The sequence below is a fragment of the Carassius auratus genome, unplaced genomic scaffold, assembly GCF_003368295.1.
Source record: "Carassius auratus strain Wakin unplaced genomic scaffold, ASM336829v1 scaf_tig00215723, whole genome shotgun sequence".
NCBI classification, from domain to species: Eukaryota; Metazoa; Chordata; class Actinopteri; order Cypriniformes; family Cyprinidae; genus Carassius; species Carassius auratus.
This window is the reverse complement of record NW_020528212.1, coordinates 53,062-70,804: the sequence shown is the minus strand read 5'-3', so window position 1 is coordinate 70,804 and position 17,743 is coordinate 53,062. Positions and strand designations below refer to the sequence as shown.

At 40.6% G+C, this 17,743-nt stretch overlaps 1 protein-coding gene across 2 annotated transcripts; it reads right to left on the bottom strand.

Moving 5' to 3' along the window:
* Nucleotides 1–132: 132 nt before the first annotated feature.
* LOC113095424 (DNA (cytosine-5)-methyltransferase 1-like) lies at nucleotides 133–17,302 on the bottom strand. 2 transcript variants are annotated; one of them, XM_026260948.1, is made up of 35 exons: nucleotides 17,090–17,302; nucleotides 16,425–16,467; nucleotides 15,421–15,528; nucleotides 15,102–15,336; nucleotides 14,905–14,977; nucleotides 14,681–14,765; nucleotides 14,571–14,608; nucleotides 14,430–14,484; nucleotides 14,268–14,351; nucleotides 13,776–13,885; nucleotides 13,569–13,687; nucleotides 13,393–13,485; nucleotides 13,154–13,305; nucleotides 12,887–13,074; nucleotides 12,107–12,121; nucleotides 11,448–11,628; nucleotides 11,260–11,357; nucleotides 9,927–10,077; nucleotides 9,737–9,852; nucleotides 9,459–9,657; nucleotides 9,248–9,381; nucleotides 8,991–9,170; nucleotides 8,537–8,761; nucleotides 7,362–7,554; nucleotides 7,144–7,234; nucleotides 4,807–4,938; nucleotides 4,124–4,406; nucleotides 3,887–4,028; nucleotides 3,590–3,756; nucleotides 3,303–3,480; nucleotides 1,183–1,378; nucleotides 944–1,107; nucleotides 720–836; nucleotides 543–633; nucleotides 133–460 (listed from the first exon to the last, which is right to left on the bottom strand). In XM_026260948.1, exons 1-35 carry the CDS (start codon nucleotides 17,134–17,136, stop codon nucleotides 423–425), a joined length of 4,521 nt encoding a protein of 1,506 aa, XP_026116733.1. In that variant the 5' UTR covers nucleotides 17,137–17,302; the 3' UTR covers nucleotides 133–422. The 2 variants fall into 2 exon arrangements, with proteins under 2 accessions (XP_026116733.1, XP_026116734.1); XM_026260949.1 differs by lacking the exon at nucleotides 12,107–12,121 and having other exon boundaries at nucleotides 17,090–17,301.
* Between the last annotated feature and the right edge of the window lie 441 nt (nucleotides 17,303–17,743).

The following is a 17,743-nucleotide window of genomic DNA, read 5'->3' as shown; positions in this document are numbered from 1 at the left end:
ATAAAAATTTCACATTATCCTCTGACCTACTTGTCTGTTAGGGTGCTTTTGCAAGTGTAACTTCCTTATTACAGAGTATGGAGTGAGCTCACAATGCAGTAATTGAGATCATGCCAAGAAAAGTACAAATAATTTGAAACCATTGAATAAGAGCTTTATTTGAAATATTACAACATATAAAAACTACACAGAACTTAATACCACTGTCTCAGAGTGGATAATTGCAAATACACTGTTAAAATCACATTTAAAAATTGATAAAACATCACATGATGGCACACTGCACAGACTGTCCATTGAAATGCCACTAGAGTGGTCAGCTCCAGACCGGCTTATGGAGAAATGGAATGAGTTTAACGGGCCGATGCATCAAGATGCTCACAAACACAATGTAAATGTGCGGCGGTTTAATGAAGACGGCTTTAGTTGCAAACCTCCATCTTCTCCTGCTTCACAGGCTCTGGGGAAGAAGTTGAACAAGAGATTAAACTTCATTCTGATGAAGAGACCAAAAATACTTGATAAATTTAAAATAAAGTCACCTGTAGCATTCTCCTTCATCTTTCCTTGCACACACTTCTTGATTTCCAGGCCGATGGCTTTGGAGAGGGGTGGAGGCACAGCATTACCAACCTGAGAAACACAATGTCATGGATTAGTGATACTTTCCACCCCCACCAAAAATAAAGAAACTACCCATTTTAGCACAGACGTCATACCTGTCGGTGTTTGTCCAAGACGTTACCAAAAAAGCGGTATGTGTCTGGGAATCCCTGGGAGCGTGCACATTCCCTGACACTCACCACACGGTGCTGCTCGGGGTGGAGGACACGTCCCTGTAAACACAGTTACCAGTATAAATCACAAGAGGGGACGACTTTTACACCAATTACGGTTGTTCCAAATCATTGTGACTTGTTAGCATATGGCATGTTTGCAATACCTGCTTGCCCATAGGCTCAGGATTGGTAACTGTGGTGCTGAAGAACCCGTCCCATTCCAGACGGCCGTACAGACCAGCCCAATGATTGTGGCGATTACCCGTGTGAGGCAGACACCAGGGAATCAGTGTGTTGAACTGCCGGTCTGCAGGGTCACACGGTTTTCCTAGTGCAGGGACAACAACTGGTAAGTCAGGATTTCGATTTAAAAACTTCTATATTAAATAAAAGGAGGACTAACCCTCAGCACAGGAACACACTCCTCTCAGGGCACCAGTGCCACTGCGGCCATTCTTTTTGTCGGAGTGGGTGTAGCGAAGCTTTTTTGTCATGGTGCCATCCCGTAACCGCACCTCAATATTGGGCAGATCCCTCCAGTCAGAGCCAGGAGCCAGAGGAATGTGGCGCATGCGGGCTGCTACCAGGGCACTCATGTCCTACAACACAAAACAAACCATTTAAAAACTGATACTCGTGGTTTGTTTGAAGTGCTTTTTCTCCTCACAAGACTTCACTTGACATTCAGAAGACAAACATACTTGTCATCCAGAGGTGTCAAGTAACGAAGTACAAATACTTCGTTACCTTAAGTAGAAAGTTTGGGTATCTAGACTTTGGAATCTGGAATCTATATTCCTTACATTTTCACGCAATTATCTGTAATTTCTACTCATTACATTTAAAGAAATCCGTTCATTACTGCGATTTAAGACTTTTACAAATAAAAATCGCACCATCCGGATGGAGTGAATTTGATTGTGGTGGGATGAGAAGTATAAGCATATACCATTCCAACACCCTATTGGTTTATATGGGATCCATTGCACCTGCACATGACAAATCACACTCCAGCAAGGACATAGCCAGAGTTGGGTTGGTTTATTAAAAATATTTCTTAAGTTATTTCTCACTACTGGCTAATTTAATAAATGGGTGCTTTCTCTTCTTCCTCTGCAAATTAAGCTACTGTAGGTAGTTCAGTAGAGAGAGCGTTTGCGATTGACAATGTTGTGATGAGTAAGCTATACAAACTTTGTCACTCATTACTAGAGCTGAAGAACTTTCCCGATGGGTTAGGGGTTAATTTATATAATTTTATACTGGCTCGGGCTTGCGCTCTGGTTTGGTAAATTAGCGGTCATGTGATGGGTTTCAAATAGGGCAAGAAAGAAATGCGAAAATGTACGCTGAGAAGGTGAAACGGAAGCTTGACTATGGTGACTATGTATTGGTTGCACCAGCATCTAAAGCAAAGTCTGATGTGTGGAAAAGTTTTGATCCAGTGGGTTAGATTGTTGGATGCTCCATCAGAGAGCACAGGAACGTGCTGAAGCAATTCTACAGTGGATTCAATCATTTTCCTCCACAAAAACATGTAGGCCTAGCCTAATCTTGGTGAGTAATGGTTTTAATTATAAAATATTAATTGTCTTAAATGCATAATGTAGACCGAGTAGGCTAATGTTGCCATTATTCTTTTATGTCAGCTGTTTCGTTATTGCCAAATACCCATCTTAATTTAATTTGTTAAGAAAGAAGTGTTTTATTGGTGCGTTGGCCTATTTATAGGCTAAATGAGCCTATACCTATTTAGATTGCTGAGATGTTACGGAGGACTTATGTTATTTCTTTAGGCTATTCCAACTTCCAAGTGGTGTAGTCTACGTTAGTCATGAACAGTTAAAACATGTATAATTAATTAATTCTTGACAAAAGCCAAAAGAGTGGTTTGTGCACACATTTAAATGTCGGGCTGTAAACAGGTTCAGGCTTTTAAAAAGTTGTACTTCAAAATGTACTTGTCAGGCTCGGGCCGAAATCTGTCGGGCTCAGGTCCTGTCGGCCCTAATTTAAGGCATCACACATTTTTCAACATGAACATTTTAATATAATATTAGTCATTATGGCCTTTAGAAAAATGTTTTTTTTTTTTAGGTGGTGGGGTAGAGCACAATAGGCCCCTGTGGCACACCCTAAGCTTTTGTTCTTAATGGCATTTTTCTTTTCTTACATTACTTTTACACTTTTAGTTTTGAAACCAGTACTTTTACTTGAGTAAAAATTCTGAGTTGATACTTCGGCTTCTACAAAAGTCTTTTTAAACCCTACTATCTATACTTCTACTTGAGTAATGAATGTGAATATTTTTGACACCAGTGTTGTCAACCAACTCTTTAAATGACATTAGGGGTTAGACAAGAGTTTTATCGTGCCAGCTAACTTCCTGTAGGTCTCACAGGAAGTTTCTTACAGAAAAAACACTCTGCAAGACAAGTGTTAAAACAACACTGGCTTTAAAGCCACTGATGAGTCACATAACTGTTCCAAAGGTTAAAACACCATCAAGATTGAGAAACTGACCTTACAGATGTGGTCCCTGAGGATGGGCTGGTACTGAGAGCCACGAATGTGCCTCTGGAACCAGGACTGTGGCTCGCCGTTGTAGGAGATTTCCAGAGCTGCAGCTCCGTTACGGATCTCTGGGAGGTCAGACATCGTGTCCCGCACTGTGATTGTGCGATAAATGCCTCCGTTTCCACTGGACCAAAAAAAAAAAAAAAAAAAAAAAAAGGTGTTGTGATAAGATCAGAGCAGAAAACAGAATCTGTTTAAGGTGAAACACAACTGAGGTAACAACAAATGCTTACCGAGTGACATTGCTGACATATCTCTTCTCATCAACCACCACACTAAGAGAACAAGCACGTGGGGCAAACACATGCAGGGGTTCAGGGAAGCGGGGCAGCTTTTCACCCGGGGCTGCAGCCAGGATGATCGCCCTACGTCTGGTCTGGGCCACCCCATACTGCCCTGCCTACAAAAAAACACATTAAAACAGATTATTAAATTATTAAAAAGTGGGGGAAAATATTACACTTCGTCCTTTGTGGCGAGAGAGCACCCGTGTGACCACATAACCACTTCATTACTGAAGTCTAACTTGCCTGTAGCACACCAAAGGTGCACTGGTAGCCCATGCGAACAAGACAGCGCAGTGTGAGCTTCAGGACCATGGAGCGCTTGAATGACACAAAGTTCCTCACGTTCTCCAGCAGGAAGAACTTGGGTCTGTAGTAGTCACAGTAACTGAAAGGAAATGGTACAATGGTAAACGCATCCAGCAGCATATCACCAAACAGGCAGGACCACCTTATTTTCACAGCAAGACTCATTCTGCTAACCTCAGATATGAGACAACCAAGGAGTTCTTGAACTTGGAGTATGTGCGCGAGTTAAAGCGGTTCATTCCACTGAAGCCTTGGCAGGGCGGCCCACCGCAGAGCATCTCCACATCCCCCTTCTGTGGCAGCTTCTGTCCGAGAGAGTTAGTCTTTTCTCCAGACATTACTAGCTTCAACAGGACGTTACAGTCCTCTGTGAATACTGTGGTGCCTGGGTTGTTCAACCTGAATGCCTGAGCAGCAGGATCCCACATCTCTATGGCCCAATTTGTCTCAGAGATACCTGTTGTTTGGGAAATGTATAAAACAACAGGGTGCTCAAGAACATGGTTTCTGTATCCATTCAAGCCTTTTCTGCTCCGTGTGTGCTATTGATGTAAAGCACTGAAGTTACAGATTGAGACAGCCGTTTTTCCTATCATATAGGACTCCAAATAAACCACGTTTAAACCACATTTTAAAAGCATTGGATCATTTTTGCATTTTACCTAGTATCTATTAAAACAGACACCGTATTTCTCAAGTCTTTAAAATTACAGCTGATTAAATTTGTAAAGTTTTTTTTTTATTACCATTTTGACCGTTAAGAATACTTTTACAAAGTACATCACTGGGAAGGAAACTTTAACTGAAACCCCCTGCAACAAAACATTTCCAAAAACCGGTTTGAATAGAAGGCCAACCTGCTTGATGGAAACCCTCAGACAGTCCACCACAGCCAGAGAACACATCTAGTGTGCGCAGTTTGGGGACTGTCGTCTCTTGTGGCACCTGATCCTGCGATTCCTGTGAGGCTGCTTTACCCTTCCCTTTACCTGCAGAGAGAAGAGAAAAAAAAAAATATATATATATATTTTAGCTTTTGTCATGATTTTTAAATACTGCATTCATGATGGGCAATTTAAAACCAAAGAAACCGAACAGAGAACTACCCCAAAAAAAATAAAAAAAATAAAAACAACTACACAGAATAAGGCCATGACGACACAAATACGTTTTCATTTGAAAACGCATTTCTCTCCCCATTTTGGTCTTCCATCCACACTGAGTGAGTTTATAAATCAAGGAAAACTGAGCTTTGAAAATGCTCTCCAAAGAGGATAAATTTGAAAACACTTTTCGCGTTGTAGTGTGGACTATGATGACTTGAGTTAAGTCATGTGACGCATATTATAACAATAGACATCTGTGTTTATACTGGTATTGTGCATGTTAAGTGCTATTGTTACACTATTGCTACATGGGGCTGGGTACCGAACTTCGATACCTTTATGGTATCAAATGAAAAATTTCAATACTATGAGTATCGAAAAAGAATTTCTTACGGTGCCAAATTTCGGTTCCAAAAGCCAAGCGGCCGTTTTTTTTTTTTTTTTTGCTGAGCGGCTGTGTCTGTGGAGCTTGTAGCATACATGCATGTAAGGACCCAAATTCGCCGTGATCGGCTGTCCACCACCACGTGACGGGGAGGATTTCTGAAGATACTCACAGTCACACAACACAACTGTAGTTGTTTTTTCTAAAAACGTTACAGGCTACACTTTATAAACGTGGATGCCGAGTCAGCAAAGTACAACATATGCGATAAGAGTATTGCAACCAAAGCCGGTGTTAATGAAGCATCTGTTTGGATGAGTGTTTTGCCCTCCCTCCCTGTTTAGTTTGGTCTACTTGATGCGTATCTTGAAACACGCCCCCTTTCACGTCGTCTAAAAAAACAGAGACAGATTTATCCGGTACAGCGAATTTCTCTAAGCAGCAGGCCACTGAATACGTTCACTTAAAACATAACCGACTGTGTTTACGAGAATACTTGCAGAGACAATTATTTTGATATAATTGTGTGTTCATTCAGAAGTTACGATACGCGAAAGATGAATTCATTCTCTGTACGCGCATTGTCTGAAATGCTGCTCACAGCGCGTGCTTTCTGCAAGTTTATGAAACACTGGTTTCGTTAAACAAAATAAATGATTATTTTAAAAGATTGACTCAAAAGAATAATCGGTTCACTAATTGGATCATGAACTTTTATTACCGAGCCAAAGATTATCTATTATTAAACATCTTGAATGAATAAAGACTTCAAGTTCATCTGTAAAGCACATAAAGCTATCGTTTGAGTTTATAAACTTCTATTTCATGCATGATTCATACGGATCTGCTAACTGTATGCAAAGTGTGAGTTCTAGAAGAATGTTTGTGTCTTGATGAGCATGTATCCCTCACTAGGAGTCGCTAAATGAACTTTTTAAGGATCAGTTGCCCTATTGGTTAAAATCACCAAACTGTATACTTCAATATTAAATTAATGACATCAAAACAGGGGTGTTTGCGTTATGATGTGGTGGGCTGCTGAGGGCCAGAAAGTCCAGGGCAACTTTTTGGTCCCAGTCCGCCCCTGAATGGTGCACCCCTATCCAAAAAGCACAACCAGTTGTATTATTAATGTTATCCTGAGTGTGAAGTGTTACCAGAATTTGTTTTAATTAAGGTGAAAAATAAAAGTTGTGTGTTTAAGGTATTTGTGCTGATGTTGAAATGGATTTTAAAATATATGGTATCGAAAAAAGTATCGTTAGGAACCGGTATCGAAATTGGCACCGGATCGAAAGATTTTGAACAATACCCAGCCCTATTGCTACATGTGTGTTACTTTGTACACTTCATATCGCAGTGTTGCAAAGATGAAAGCAATTTGACTCTCGATCGTTATGCAGCAAAACATAAGGGCAGCTGCGTTATAGACCAGACATACAATCATGAGTGTGTGCGAACTGGAAGAGTCTGTGAATGGAGTGCTTTTCGTAAATAAAATTTGCTGTCAGAAACCCTGCATGAAAACATCTGTGAGTATCTGTGTGAAAATCTGTTCTGTGTGTATCATCTGTAGTGAGCTTTTATTTTTAGGCTTTTTGAATGCACAGAAAGTTAAAGTTGTGTGATGTTTCTGTGTGGATGAGACACTTTTGGGAAACGCTAGTGTACAGCGTGCAAGTTTGCATAAAACTAATGGTTACCTTTCCCCTTTCCTTTCCCTTTGCCCTTATGCACTGCTGATCGGGCATGATTGGGAGGATCCTCAAAGCTCTTAGTCCTGGCATTGTATGCCTAAAGAAAACAAACAAACATACTAATGCTTTACTGAAAGTTTTCCAGGACAGCTGGGAAGAAAAATAGGTGCACAATGGCTCAACACCACCATTTTTGCTCTGTAACACCCATCCCTCATCCTCACCTCTAGGAAATAAAAGCGATCAGGTCCTCTGCTCGAATAGTCCTGGATGCTTTCTACCAGGTCCTCTGCATACTCTACTTGACAGCGGCCCAGCACTTCTGCCATATTTACAGTCACCTCTTCATCACTCCAGTAGAGCTGGTTTATGTCAGAATGGTAGGCACCTTTTGGTCCTTTATAAGTGTTTTCAGGCCTAAAAAGCAATGGTCATCATGAGAAAAACTCAGGTAAGGTTTATATAGTGTTGTCACTGTACCAAAATTTCAGTATTCAGAACCAATACCAGTGAAAATCCACAGTTCTATTATTAATATGCTAAGTTTTATTACTAAAAATATAACCAATGTCATTCTTTACACTTATTTACAATAGTGTTTCAAGTTTTACAAGTAATATAATTATGAAAAATGGAATTTGCTATTAAAATTAAAACATGGAAGAAAGTGTGATTTTTAAAAATTATTAATTGTTTCAACAGTAGTAGCAGCATCACATTCTACTAAATGGTTCTAGTTCTAGCACAATGCCTTTATGTAAAAAAAGAAAAAAAAAAAAAGCTTATTTTGACAGGTTACCGTGAAAACCTTTAAATTGACACTGGTTTTATTCAAATGAAACTGTAAAATGCTTGACGTGACTCGGAACAGTTCTGGTGATGTTTAGGTCCTCATTGAAACGGCAGATGCTGAAATTACTGCATGCGTCACGCGCTTCAGTCTATGCAGTAAACAAACCCTCACATCTCTGCCATTCATTCACTGCAGAACATGCACGATTCATATTTCAACCAACTTTTGCGGCTTAATATTTACAGATACTGGTCCATACGGAGATTTGATTGGATTAATTTATGCTAACTTTGACAAATTCAGTGACTGTCCATATTGAAATCTAGGTTTCATTTTCACGATTGGATTGAGATTTCGTCTGGTGTTTTCTGCCTCATGGAAATCATAGCGCTGCATGCATCTAGAACCAGTTTGACCGGGTCCTCTGTACCACCGGTACTGGTCCAGTCACATTTCTATTTATTTAGTACTGACTTGGTACTGGAGTAGTGGGTCTTTTGACAACACTTTTATATACAGCCTTAGTGGAAACTTCATGCTAAAGGTTGTACTTCAGGAAACTGATGTTAGTCAAGTAAGCTGCTTAAGAGGAAGAAAATTAGTCACCTGTACAATTTATAGACACGCAGTTTGATCTCCGTTCTGTCTGGCTTTCCATCACAGCGTCTGTTGCAATAGATTTCTTTGATGCGCCCAATACGGAAGGGCTGTGGTGCGTCTAGGTTTGAGCCCTTAATGTAGTCGGAGGACTTCCTATAGTATTCTGGGTACAGATCTTCATCAACATCATCCTTCCTGTGAGAACGCTTCACTGGGCTTGCAGCCTTTACCCTAAAAAACAATGCAGCTTTAATAAAACCACTTTCAATCTCAATATGGTTGCAGCTAGAAGGGATACAGCGCTGACCGGAAACTAAAAACTTAAACATTTTCCACCTATTAGATTGTGTTTTATGAACCATATAATTGTACAGGGTAACCAATTATGCTATATTGATGTGCAAACGCCTGGTAGCTGCAGCGGTCTCCCTTCTAACATTAAATTATAATAAAAGATTACCCAAAATTAAAGGCCTCTGGGGGAAGATAGACACTGTCCCCTACTCTGTACTGCTCTCCCTTCAGGGTCGCCAAACCATAGAAGACTTTAGAGTCGCTCTCCTCATCCTCCAGGGGTTCACAGACACTAGGCACTTCCTGAACATCTCGTTCCTTATTCCTTACGCAGCTGGCACAGAACCTGCCATGAAACATGTATAAATGCATGCACCGAAAAACAGATCTGTCAGAAAGACAAGGTCTTAAAGGGGCGCTCACTTATACTTGTGGTCCTCTGACGGTATGACCTTAGGAGGAGACTCGAAGCGAGCACAATCGCCATCATACAAGAGCTGATAGAAGAAGCTTTTGCCATCATCTTCAATCACTTTAATGTCATCATCCATTCCACCCTGAAAACATACAATTATTAAATACCTCCAGTCCAGTTTGCTATGGATAAATGTAGAGCAGACTTCAGCATCTGTACCTCCATGAACCAGTTTTCAGATGGAGCCTTGTAGAGGACGTTGACCTTGCCTTGGACGAAACTCAGCTGCATATCTTCACACTCATCCACAAGGAAGAGCTCAAGAGGGTCCGATGACTCCCCAAGAACCGTATCAGTACCACGGCAAAACCAGTGCGCATGAAACATCTTCTCACCATCCTCCCATAACGCTGTGATCCTAGAATCACAGGCAAGACTTTGGCTTAATTTAAGGCAATATGGTGCCAAGAACCCAGATTTGCTTTGATAAAAGTTACCTGGCCAAGTAGAGGGGATGTGACGGGTCAGCAGGGCTGACAGACACACAGTCTCCCACCTCCACTATCTCATTCTCCACACACACTTTCATGTAGTACTCCTTCCTTCCATCAGTCTGAAAAGACAACATCAATACTTCAAGTCCAGGAAATGCACATCCAGTTTGTTTTTGTATGACAGATCACATACCTTGATGGGCTCGCCCACCCAGGTGATCTTATTCTTTGTCTGTTTTTTCTTCTTTGCCTGAGACATTTTCTTTGTCTCCTTAACTGGCAACACTTCTTCCTCTTCCATATTCTCATCATCCTCCGCTTCTTTCACTGCCAGGTTGGGACATCTGGACAGGGGACATTAGGATGGATTTAGCTTTATTCCGGCAAACAAAAATTAAAAGGTCATTGAGCTGGAGAACACAAACTGAGTGTAAATAGTGTTTCTCAAAAAGGGTTTAGCTGTTCTCCTACTGTATGACAGGGGGCAGCACACTGACTAGAAGATACTGTGCTTTATTAGCATTAGTCACAGCACTGAGCACAGATATGAAACAAAAGACAAGAGTAATTACAAAAGCAACAGTACAGGCAGATTGAAACTACTGATTTAAACAGCCTTTTAGACACCAAAAAAAAAAAAAAAAAAAAAAACCTTGATACACAGAAATTAAAATGACAGTTCTTATTTTTTTTGTTTACTCCTTCCTGAGCTGATATGTTGCTAAAGCAAAATCAAAGTATAAATTCTTGCAGCATCTGTCCTGTAAGAACAGACATCACTTAGAATTAAGTTTTTCCATTATTTTATATTAGAAATTGAGGAATTGCGGAATTTTGAATAGAAGTATTACTAAATGTTCAAATTAGACAGACAATACCAATGATAAGAGTAAAAGAGAAATGATCTCACGGCATGTCGGCGCACGTGTTACACCTAATGGTGTTACACCTTAAGTCATTGAACTGCATTGACATTTGAGGTTTTTTTTTGAACGCATGAACCTGTATAAGATATGTTTTATAAGATTTGTTTAACATTTAAATCATGTTCACAACACCGTGTGGTGCACTTGGAATAGAATTCTTTAAATAGACCAGTGATCCTCAAATCTGGCTAGCGAGATCCAGTTTCCTGCAGAGTTTAGCTCGGAAACCAATTAAACACACCTGCCTGTGATTTTCTAATGATCCTGAAGACACTGATTAGCAAACTCATGCGTTTGATTAGGGTTAGAGCTAAACTTCACAGGAAAGTGGATCTCGCGAGCCAGATTTGAGGATCACCGAAATGGAGGGAGGGAGGGAGGGAGAGAGAGAGAGAGAGAGAGAGAGAGAGAGAGATAAAAAAAAAAAGGCCAAAACAAGGATTGGAGTGAGGAAACGATCCAAAACAAACAGTCATGTTGGTCTCAATTCAGAAACCAGCTCTGACATTTAGTCTCATTTCACAACACATGGAAACAATACTAAATTTTTGCCAAGCAAAATGATTACGCAAGACAGACGACTGCCCAGAGTTAGCATACCTCCTCTTCTGACAGGCCTGTTTACTTCTGCCACTGCCTCCAAATTTGATCATATCCTTACAGGCTGAACACTTGCCACAATCCGGTGCTTGACACACCTGAAAAATAAAAGATATGCCCGTCTGGGTCACATTGACATTGCAGGCATAGTTTTGGTAGCAATAAAAGGACATTTTTGCCCAACCGACCTCACAGACGCCACAACGGTGTCTCTTCACACCACCATCTTTATTGTTCTGGTCAATCTGATCAGAGAAAAATGTGTCAAAGATTAGATAGACTAGTTTAGTGGTGGTGGCTTTAGTTGGGCCCTTGCTGTCCTTTTCAATCTTGGTGGGATGACGGATGGCTTGTCTTCGGGCTGCTCTCCTGAAAAACAAAATAAATGTAATGGGCTGCAAATACACCATTTAGAAACACAGAGACCACTAACAGCCAATGAAAAATGGAGCCATGCTTGAAATATATATGGATGTCACAGGACAATGAACAGATTGACAGTCTGTCAAATTTCTCACTTTAAAGTTGGTTTTAAAGATCATCAGAGCAGATCGGCTCCATGCTTTACAGAACAAGGACATTCAGTTCTTTCAGAGGCTTAGTTTTTCCTAAATGGGCAACTTGTAAATTCAAACAATGGGAGCCCAAACTAACATCTGTTATGCAGCACCATGCAAATCAGGGAGGAAGAGGGAAAAAAAAAGCTATGGAAAAATGTTCTTGCTCTCATCACCCACCCCTTTCAGCTAGTGAAGTAGTTTACCACCAACACAGGCTACTGCAGTTGAGCGTATGGGGAAAAATAAACCAAGCCACACACTCTGCAGAAACATCAGGCTTTACATACCAGTACAGCTGCCTGCTGCGTTTGGAAAGGTTAGAGGATAATTAGAAACATGAGGAGATCATGCAACAAGCACGAGTGAACCTTAACATCACAACAAACCAAAGAACGATTCTACCATAGCTTTAAGAAATGGTTTACACGTCAAAAGAAAACTATTCAAACATTTATCCACTTTACTAAAAGGTAAACTTCAACACCCAGTGCATTATGGGTGTTGAAGTTTCCCCATAGTGCTTTTTGGCATGTAGCACTGATGTTCAAATGTTTAAAACTTCTCGGGATGTCTAGAAATGTTTTAAGCACAAATTTAAGACACTATGACCTGCACAAAAAATGTATATCATACGAGCTGAGTAGGTCAACATCTATGGTAACATAACTTAACAGTAAACAAAAAAATACATAGAACTTGATATGGGTGAGAAAAAAAAAAAAAAAAAAAAAAAAAACACAACCTTTACATTCAGACTTTTGGAAAAAAGCCAATTTACCTAAGTTTCATTAGCACTGGATATCCAGGTACATGGAGAATATTAAACCATTAGCAGGAGCTTTGCATATCATCCAAGAACAGAAACCCCCATCATTAAAGCTGCACACATCTGCAAACTTTTAGTGGAATTACTCTAAGGACTATATTAAATGTTCCAGGCAATTAAAAAAAATCCTTTAAGAGCATAGACTTTCTAGGCACACTGTTCTTTTAATTATAAGTCGTCCCCATTATATCGTCACTCAAGGCTGATAAATAACATCCAGAAGTTTCACTAGGAAACTCACCTCTTGCCCAAGGTAACACCAGCCAGCTTGATCAAGTCTCTCATACAGGGAGTGACGATGATGGGCTGCTCGTCCGAGTCTCCAGCCTCATCATAACTCTCCATCTGCTCCACCACAAACTGGGCATGTCGCAGAAGTGTGTCCTCTGTGAAGCGGTTGAAGTTAAGCCCAGCAGGTGGAACAGTAGTCTAAAGACATGAAGGAACAGGTCAGCACTGCTACCAATGGGACCACACACACACACACACACACACTAAGACAGCACACCTCAATTTTGTTTAGCAGATCCTCATATGTGGCATCTTGGTTCTTCTGAAGAAATTCAACCACAATCTTGCTCATGTAGATCTTCTCCTGCATCAGAGCAAAAATGGGAGAGTACTCCTCACTGGGGTCCATTAGGATGTAGTCAGCAAATGCTGTGGAGAAGAAATAAAACTGGTTGGATCTCATGTGCATGGACTAATCTGACTAGGATGAGACCGATTCCTTCAGAAAATACTGACCTGTGGTAAAGCCAATTAAAGCCTTCTCCCCACCATCAAAACCAGTGATCCACCAAGCATTGATGGGACCAAGCTTTTTGGCAGGAACCCCACCTAAAGAGAATAATTGCAAACAATTTAATCTGCACTTAACCTTAAAATGGCTTGTGTTCACTGTAAGTAAACTTGGGACATACCATCCATGCATGGGTTGTCATCGTAGATGGGCTTTACGGAACAACTAAAGTACAGCTCCACATTTTTCTCAATGAGACCAGAGTCAAATGGACACAGGTGTCCACGCTTATCATACACACTGTGAATGAGAATTGTAATGTCATTCAAAAAATTTAGAAAAACAAAAACACCAATACCATTCAGAGCGATGCATTTCTCCTCATTACCTGAAGTTCGTAATCTTGTGCTGGGGCAGATCTTCATAGCTTTCAAAACCATCTTCATTTGCATCAAAGAGGGATAGACGCTCATCAGTCAACATCTCCGGTTCATCCAACTACCAGAGACAAATCATTCAATATTAGTGTTGCAAAGGCATTACTCAACTTTGAGTAACAAAATGAAAATTGCCATTTACTCATGTTGTTCCAAACCTGTATGAGTTTTTGGTGTTGAACATGGATATTTTGAAGAATGCTGGTAATAAAACAGTTGATGGCCCCGCCCCATTGACTTCCATAGCCTTTCTTTCCCCCAATATGGAAGTCAATGGTAATCAACATGTTTGGTTCCTCAAAATGTTCATGTTCAACAACAAACGACGACACGACTGAGTAAATGAAAAATTCTAATTTTGGGGTGAACCATTCCTTTATATACCCAATTAAAGACAGCGATTGGCGGCATCCAAACAAACACTACATAAAGGGATAACTCACAGCATCATCAGGATCTCCCTGGAAGAACTTGAGGTCTGAATCATCCAGGTACTGCCTGCAGTCGGGACATTTTGGTGGAGGGGTCTAAAATGCAGATTAATGGGCTTCATTTGGTGCATTAAAATAAGCAGCGGCATGAACGGGGAATGAAATGAGCGTCACCTTTGCTGCGGACACAGGCTTGATTTTGTCATTAGTAGTGTTCTCAGTATCAGGCCTGAAAAAGGTAGAGGTAGGATTAATTATCACAGGTTCATTACATTGGGAGAAAACCTGGTTTAATTTGACTAATGTGGAACTCACTTTTCATCTTCTGTTTTAAGGCGTTTCTCTTCATGGATCTTAAATAGGTGGAGAAAAAAAACTATTAAAATATTTTCATCTTAAAACTGCATTAACCGTCAAAACCTTACCTCCTCTGTAATATCTTCCTCAGGCTTCACTTCGGCCTCACCATTTGTGGCTTCTCCATTCAACTCATCAGACTTGCGTTTTGGGCTATTGAAAGAAGGTACAACACCCATTTATAAAGTGACCAAAGACATACGAGCGCGATCGGATTTCAACAGCCCAAGCACAAAACTGCCATTTCACATCAGATATGCACAAGAGGACAACACTTAAACTGTTGACTTACACTCTGGAGAACATGGAGAGGATAGTTGGCTGTTTTCCAGAGTTACGCGTGACCCTGGTACTGGCTGGAGATTCTGTGAGGGAATAAAATGCATCATTTATAAAAGACTAAATATTCTGCATCCAGCACAAAATGTAGAGATGCAGCTGTTGTAACCTATAGAGAGTAATTGAAAGCCTTAAAAGCTTGAAGCTCACTCTTGGGCTCAGAGTCTGCTTTACTGCGACGGCCGCCCCTTCCCTTTGGGGCGCTGGGAGACTTTATAGCATCTCCATCCTCCTGAGTATCCATGGCTCCCCCCTGCTCGCCCTCATCTTTGTGAGACCCATTTTCGGAGAAGCCGTTTGAATGTCTGTTCTTCATTCCTTCATCCTCCTTGACAACTCCCAGAGCTTTCTTCAGCACGTCCTTCACCTCTGACGTGTAAACCTCCTGAAGAGAAGAGACACTCCTCAAGTTGAAGCACAAGTTCTCACCTGCTGTAAATAGGAGAACTGAAAGGGCAGCGTAACTCACAGTGGAAAGCTCAGAGCTCTTTAGCTTGTCCTCAAGGATTTTGAGCTGGTCCTGAGTATCAGCGAGCAGGAACTCCTGCAGTAACCTGAGCTTCTCCTTTACACACTCCTACACAATGAGGAAAGAAAACTGAGCAGTCAAGCTACAAAAATGTTGAATAAACTCACTCAGGCATTTGGCAGGTGCTTTAAATCAAGTTACATGTTAACATTTTATCAGTTCTTGCTTTCCTTGGAAATCAAACCCATTAACTCAGCATTGCCTTGTTTGACTGTTTAAGCTACAGGAAAGCCTAAGAAACTTTACAAAATGTTTACAATACTCCACACAAATCTAAGGCATGTTTCTCGTTATCTTTCAATAAAGATGTTGGATTGAAAAAAAGAAAATTGTGCCTTTAAGATCTGATCAAAAATAAATATGTGCTGGACCAGGTGAACAGTGCGGACCAAATTTGTTAGAACAACTGGCATATTTAAGATGATTAAGTTGATTGTTGAATTGGCCATTACAATCCCCATAAAACGAACTATTGCCAGAACAACCTGCGATGGAAGGAATTTGCTATAACGTTGAAAATGACGGACTGGCCCCTCAAAGTCCAGACCTCCAACCCCATCGAGAAAATTTGGGGCAAGTTGGAAAATAAACTGGACAGCTCTATTGTATATTCAAAGGAAAACATTTGGCTTCAGAAGTCAAGAGATCATATTAGTGCTGAAGTTCTCAGGAAATATATTGACATGACGTGCTGCTGTTATTACTGCACAAGGTGGGCATACCAAATATTAAAGTCAAAAGTGGATAAAAACAGTACGACTCTCTTCATCTGATATTTGTTGTGCTCAGAGCAACCATCTGCATTTTTCATGTAATGTAATAAAATTATGTTTGAGGCACAAAAAAAAAAGTCAGATGTCACGTGTTAAATCATTAACTTATAATACATGAAGAGCATATTTTTGCAGAATTCTGAGAGAACGTGTAAGACCAACAACCCTCACCTCATCCGACAAACTGTCTCCACCTTCATCCAGCACCTGCAGCCTGGGAAAATGCAGGTAAACATCATTTACATTATAAAGCACACATCAAAATCACTCGACACGCAATAAACATTTTACAGACTAACATTGAATCGTAACGGTTTTATCTACAGCTGACAGCCTTTTCGCTATCATGGGATTACGCAAGTAAACATACACGCACGCATACAAAGTCGGTGTTATTTTGTTATTAACATCACTTTTGATTATCCTGTCGTCAATCAACTAACGTTACACTAAACGCAGGAGGACTCGGTGGTTACGAGTCTAATGATTTGTGATTGAGTAGTGGGACAGGAGGCGGGCAGAGATATACTCGGACACATGTGTATTTGGCGCCAAATGCAGTGGGACTGACACCTGTGAGTCCGTTCGTATCAAAACAACCGTCCACCGCGTGTTTAACCAGCCGCGCTCGAGCTGATGGCGGGTAACCTCACAGCATTTGTAGCACGGCTAAATGCTAACCAGATTAAAAACCTAACATGTTTTACATCTCCAAACAGCACATCAAACAGCGGCTGTTATGTGACGTGATCAACGTGTAACAAAGCCCGCGAATGCGCAAACCATGAAACACAGTCAGTCGTAAGAGTTGCATAAACGCAAATACAGCACCGTACCGTTCCTTGACATCCTCTGGCAAAGACAATGAGGTCCTGGTAGGCATTTCAAGTTCGAGTTTGATCAAAGAAAGTGACTATTTAAAAACACAATTTAAAACAACAACAAATAAAATCGGCGATAGAGATCTGACAGTGCCAAAAGCAGCGCTCACTGGAGGGGCTTTATGAATTGTCGCTAGCAGCTGAGAAATACGCGCGGGCCGCTTTTTCGCGCGGAAACGCTGGTGAGTTGGACGCTACCAACAATATAAAACACGGGGGTCGAATGTGTCAAAGGAGTTTTGCGTTTCTAGTTTGTTTTTAATACTATTAAGATACATTACTTTGAGTGTATGTAAAACATATTAGTATTACGAAATATAAAGTTTAAGAGTAAAAAAAATACGAGATCTTAATTTGTTTTCAAGGATTTATTTCTTGCGCACCCCTTTTGCGGCTTCGGAGACTCAACTTCTATGGGATGTACCACATTTTGCTTTGCCTCAGGGGTGCAAATTCACGTCTCATCTTCATTAACTCTTCCAATGCAAATATTTACATCGCTGCTGTTCTGAAATATACGTGCGAGCACACATGAATATTTACGAGTTTCCTGTTTCGCAGCGACAAAATATTTTCAAAAAAGTAACGTTATATGTCAGCGTATAATTA

Excerpts from the sequence above, each read along its gene's own strand:
- LOC113095424 (XM_026260948.1), bottom strand. The coding sequence starts at position 17,136 with ATGCCTACCAGGACCTCATTGTCTTTGCCAGAGGATGTCAAGGAACG. Across the intron at positions 14,485-14,570 it reads CTTAAAACAGAAGATGAAAA|GCCTGATACTGAGAACACTA; the intron begins GTGAGTTCCACA and ends TACCTTTTTCAG. Across the intron at positions 1,379-3,302 it reads TCAGGGACCACATCTGTAAG|GACATGAGTGCCCTGGTAGC; the intron begins GTCAGTTTCTCA and ends TTTGTGTTGTAG.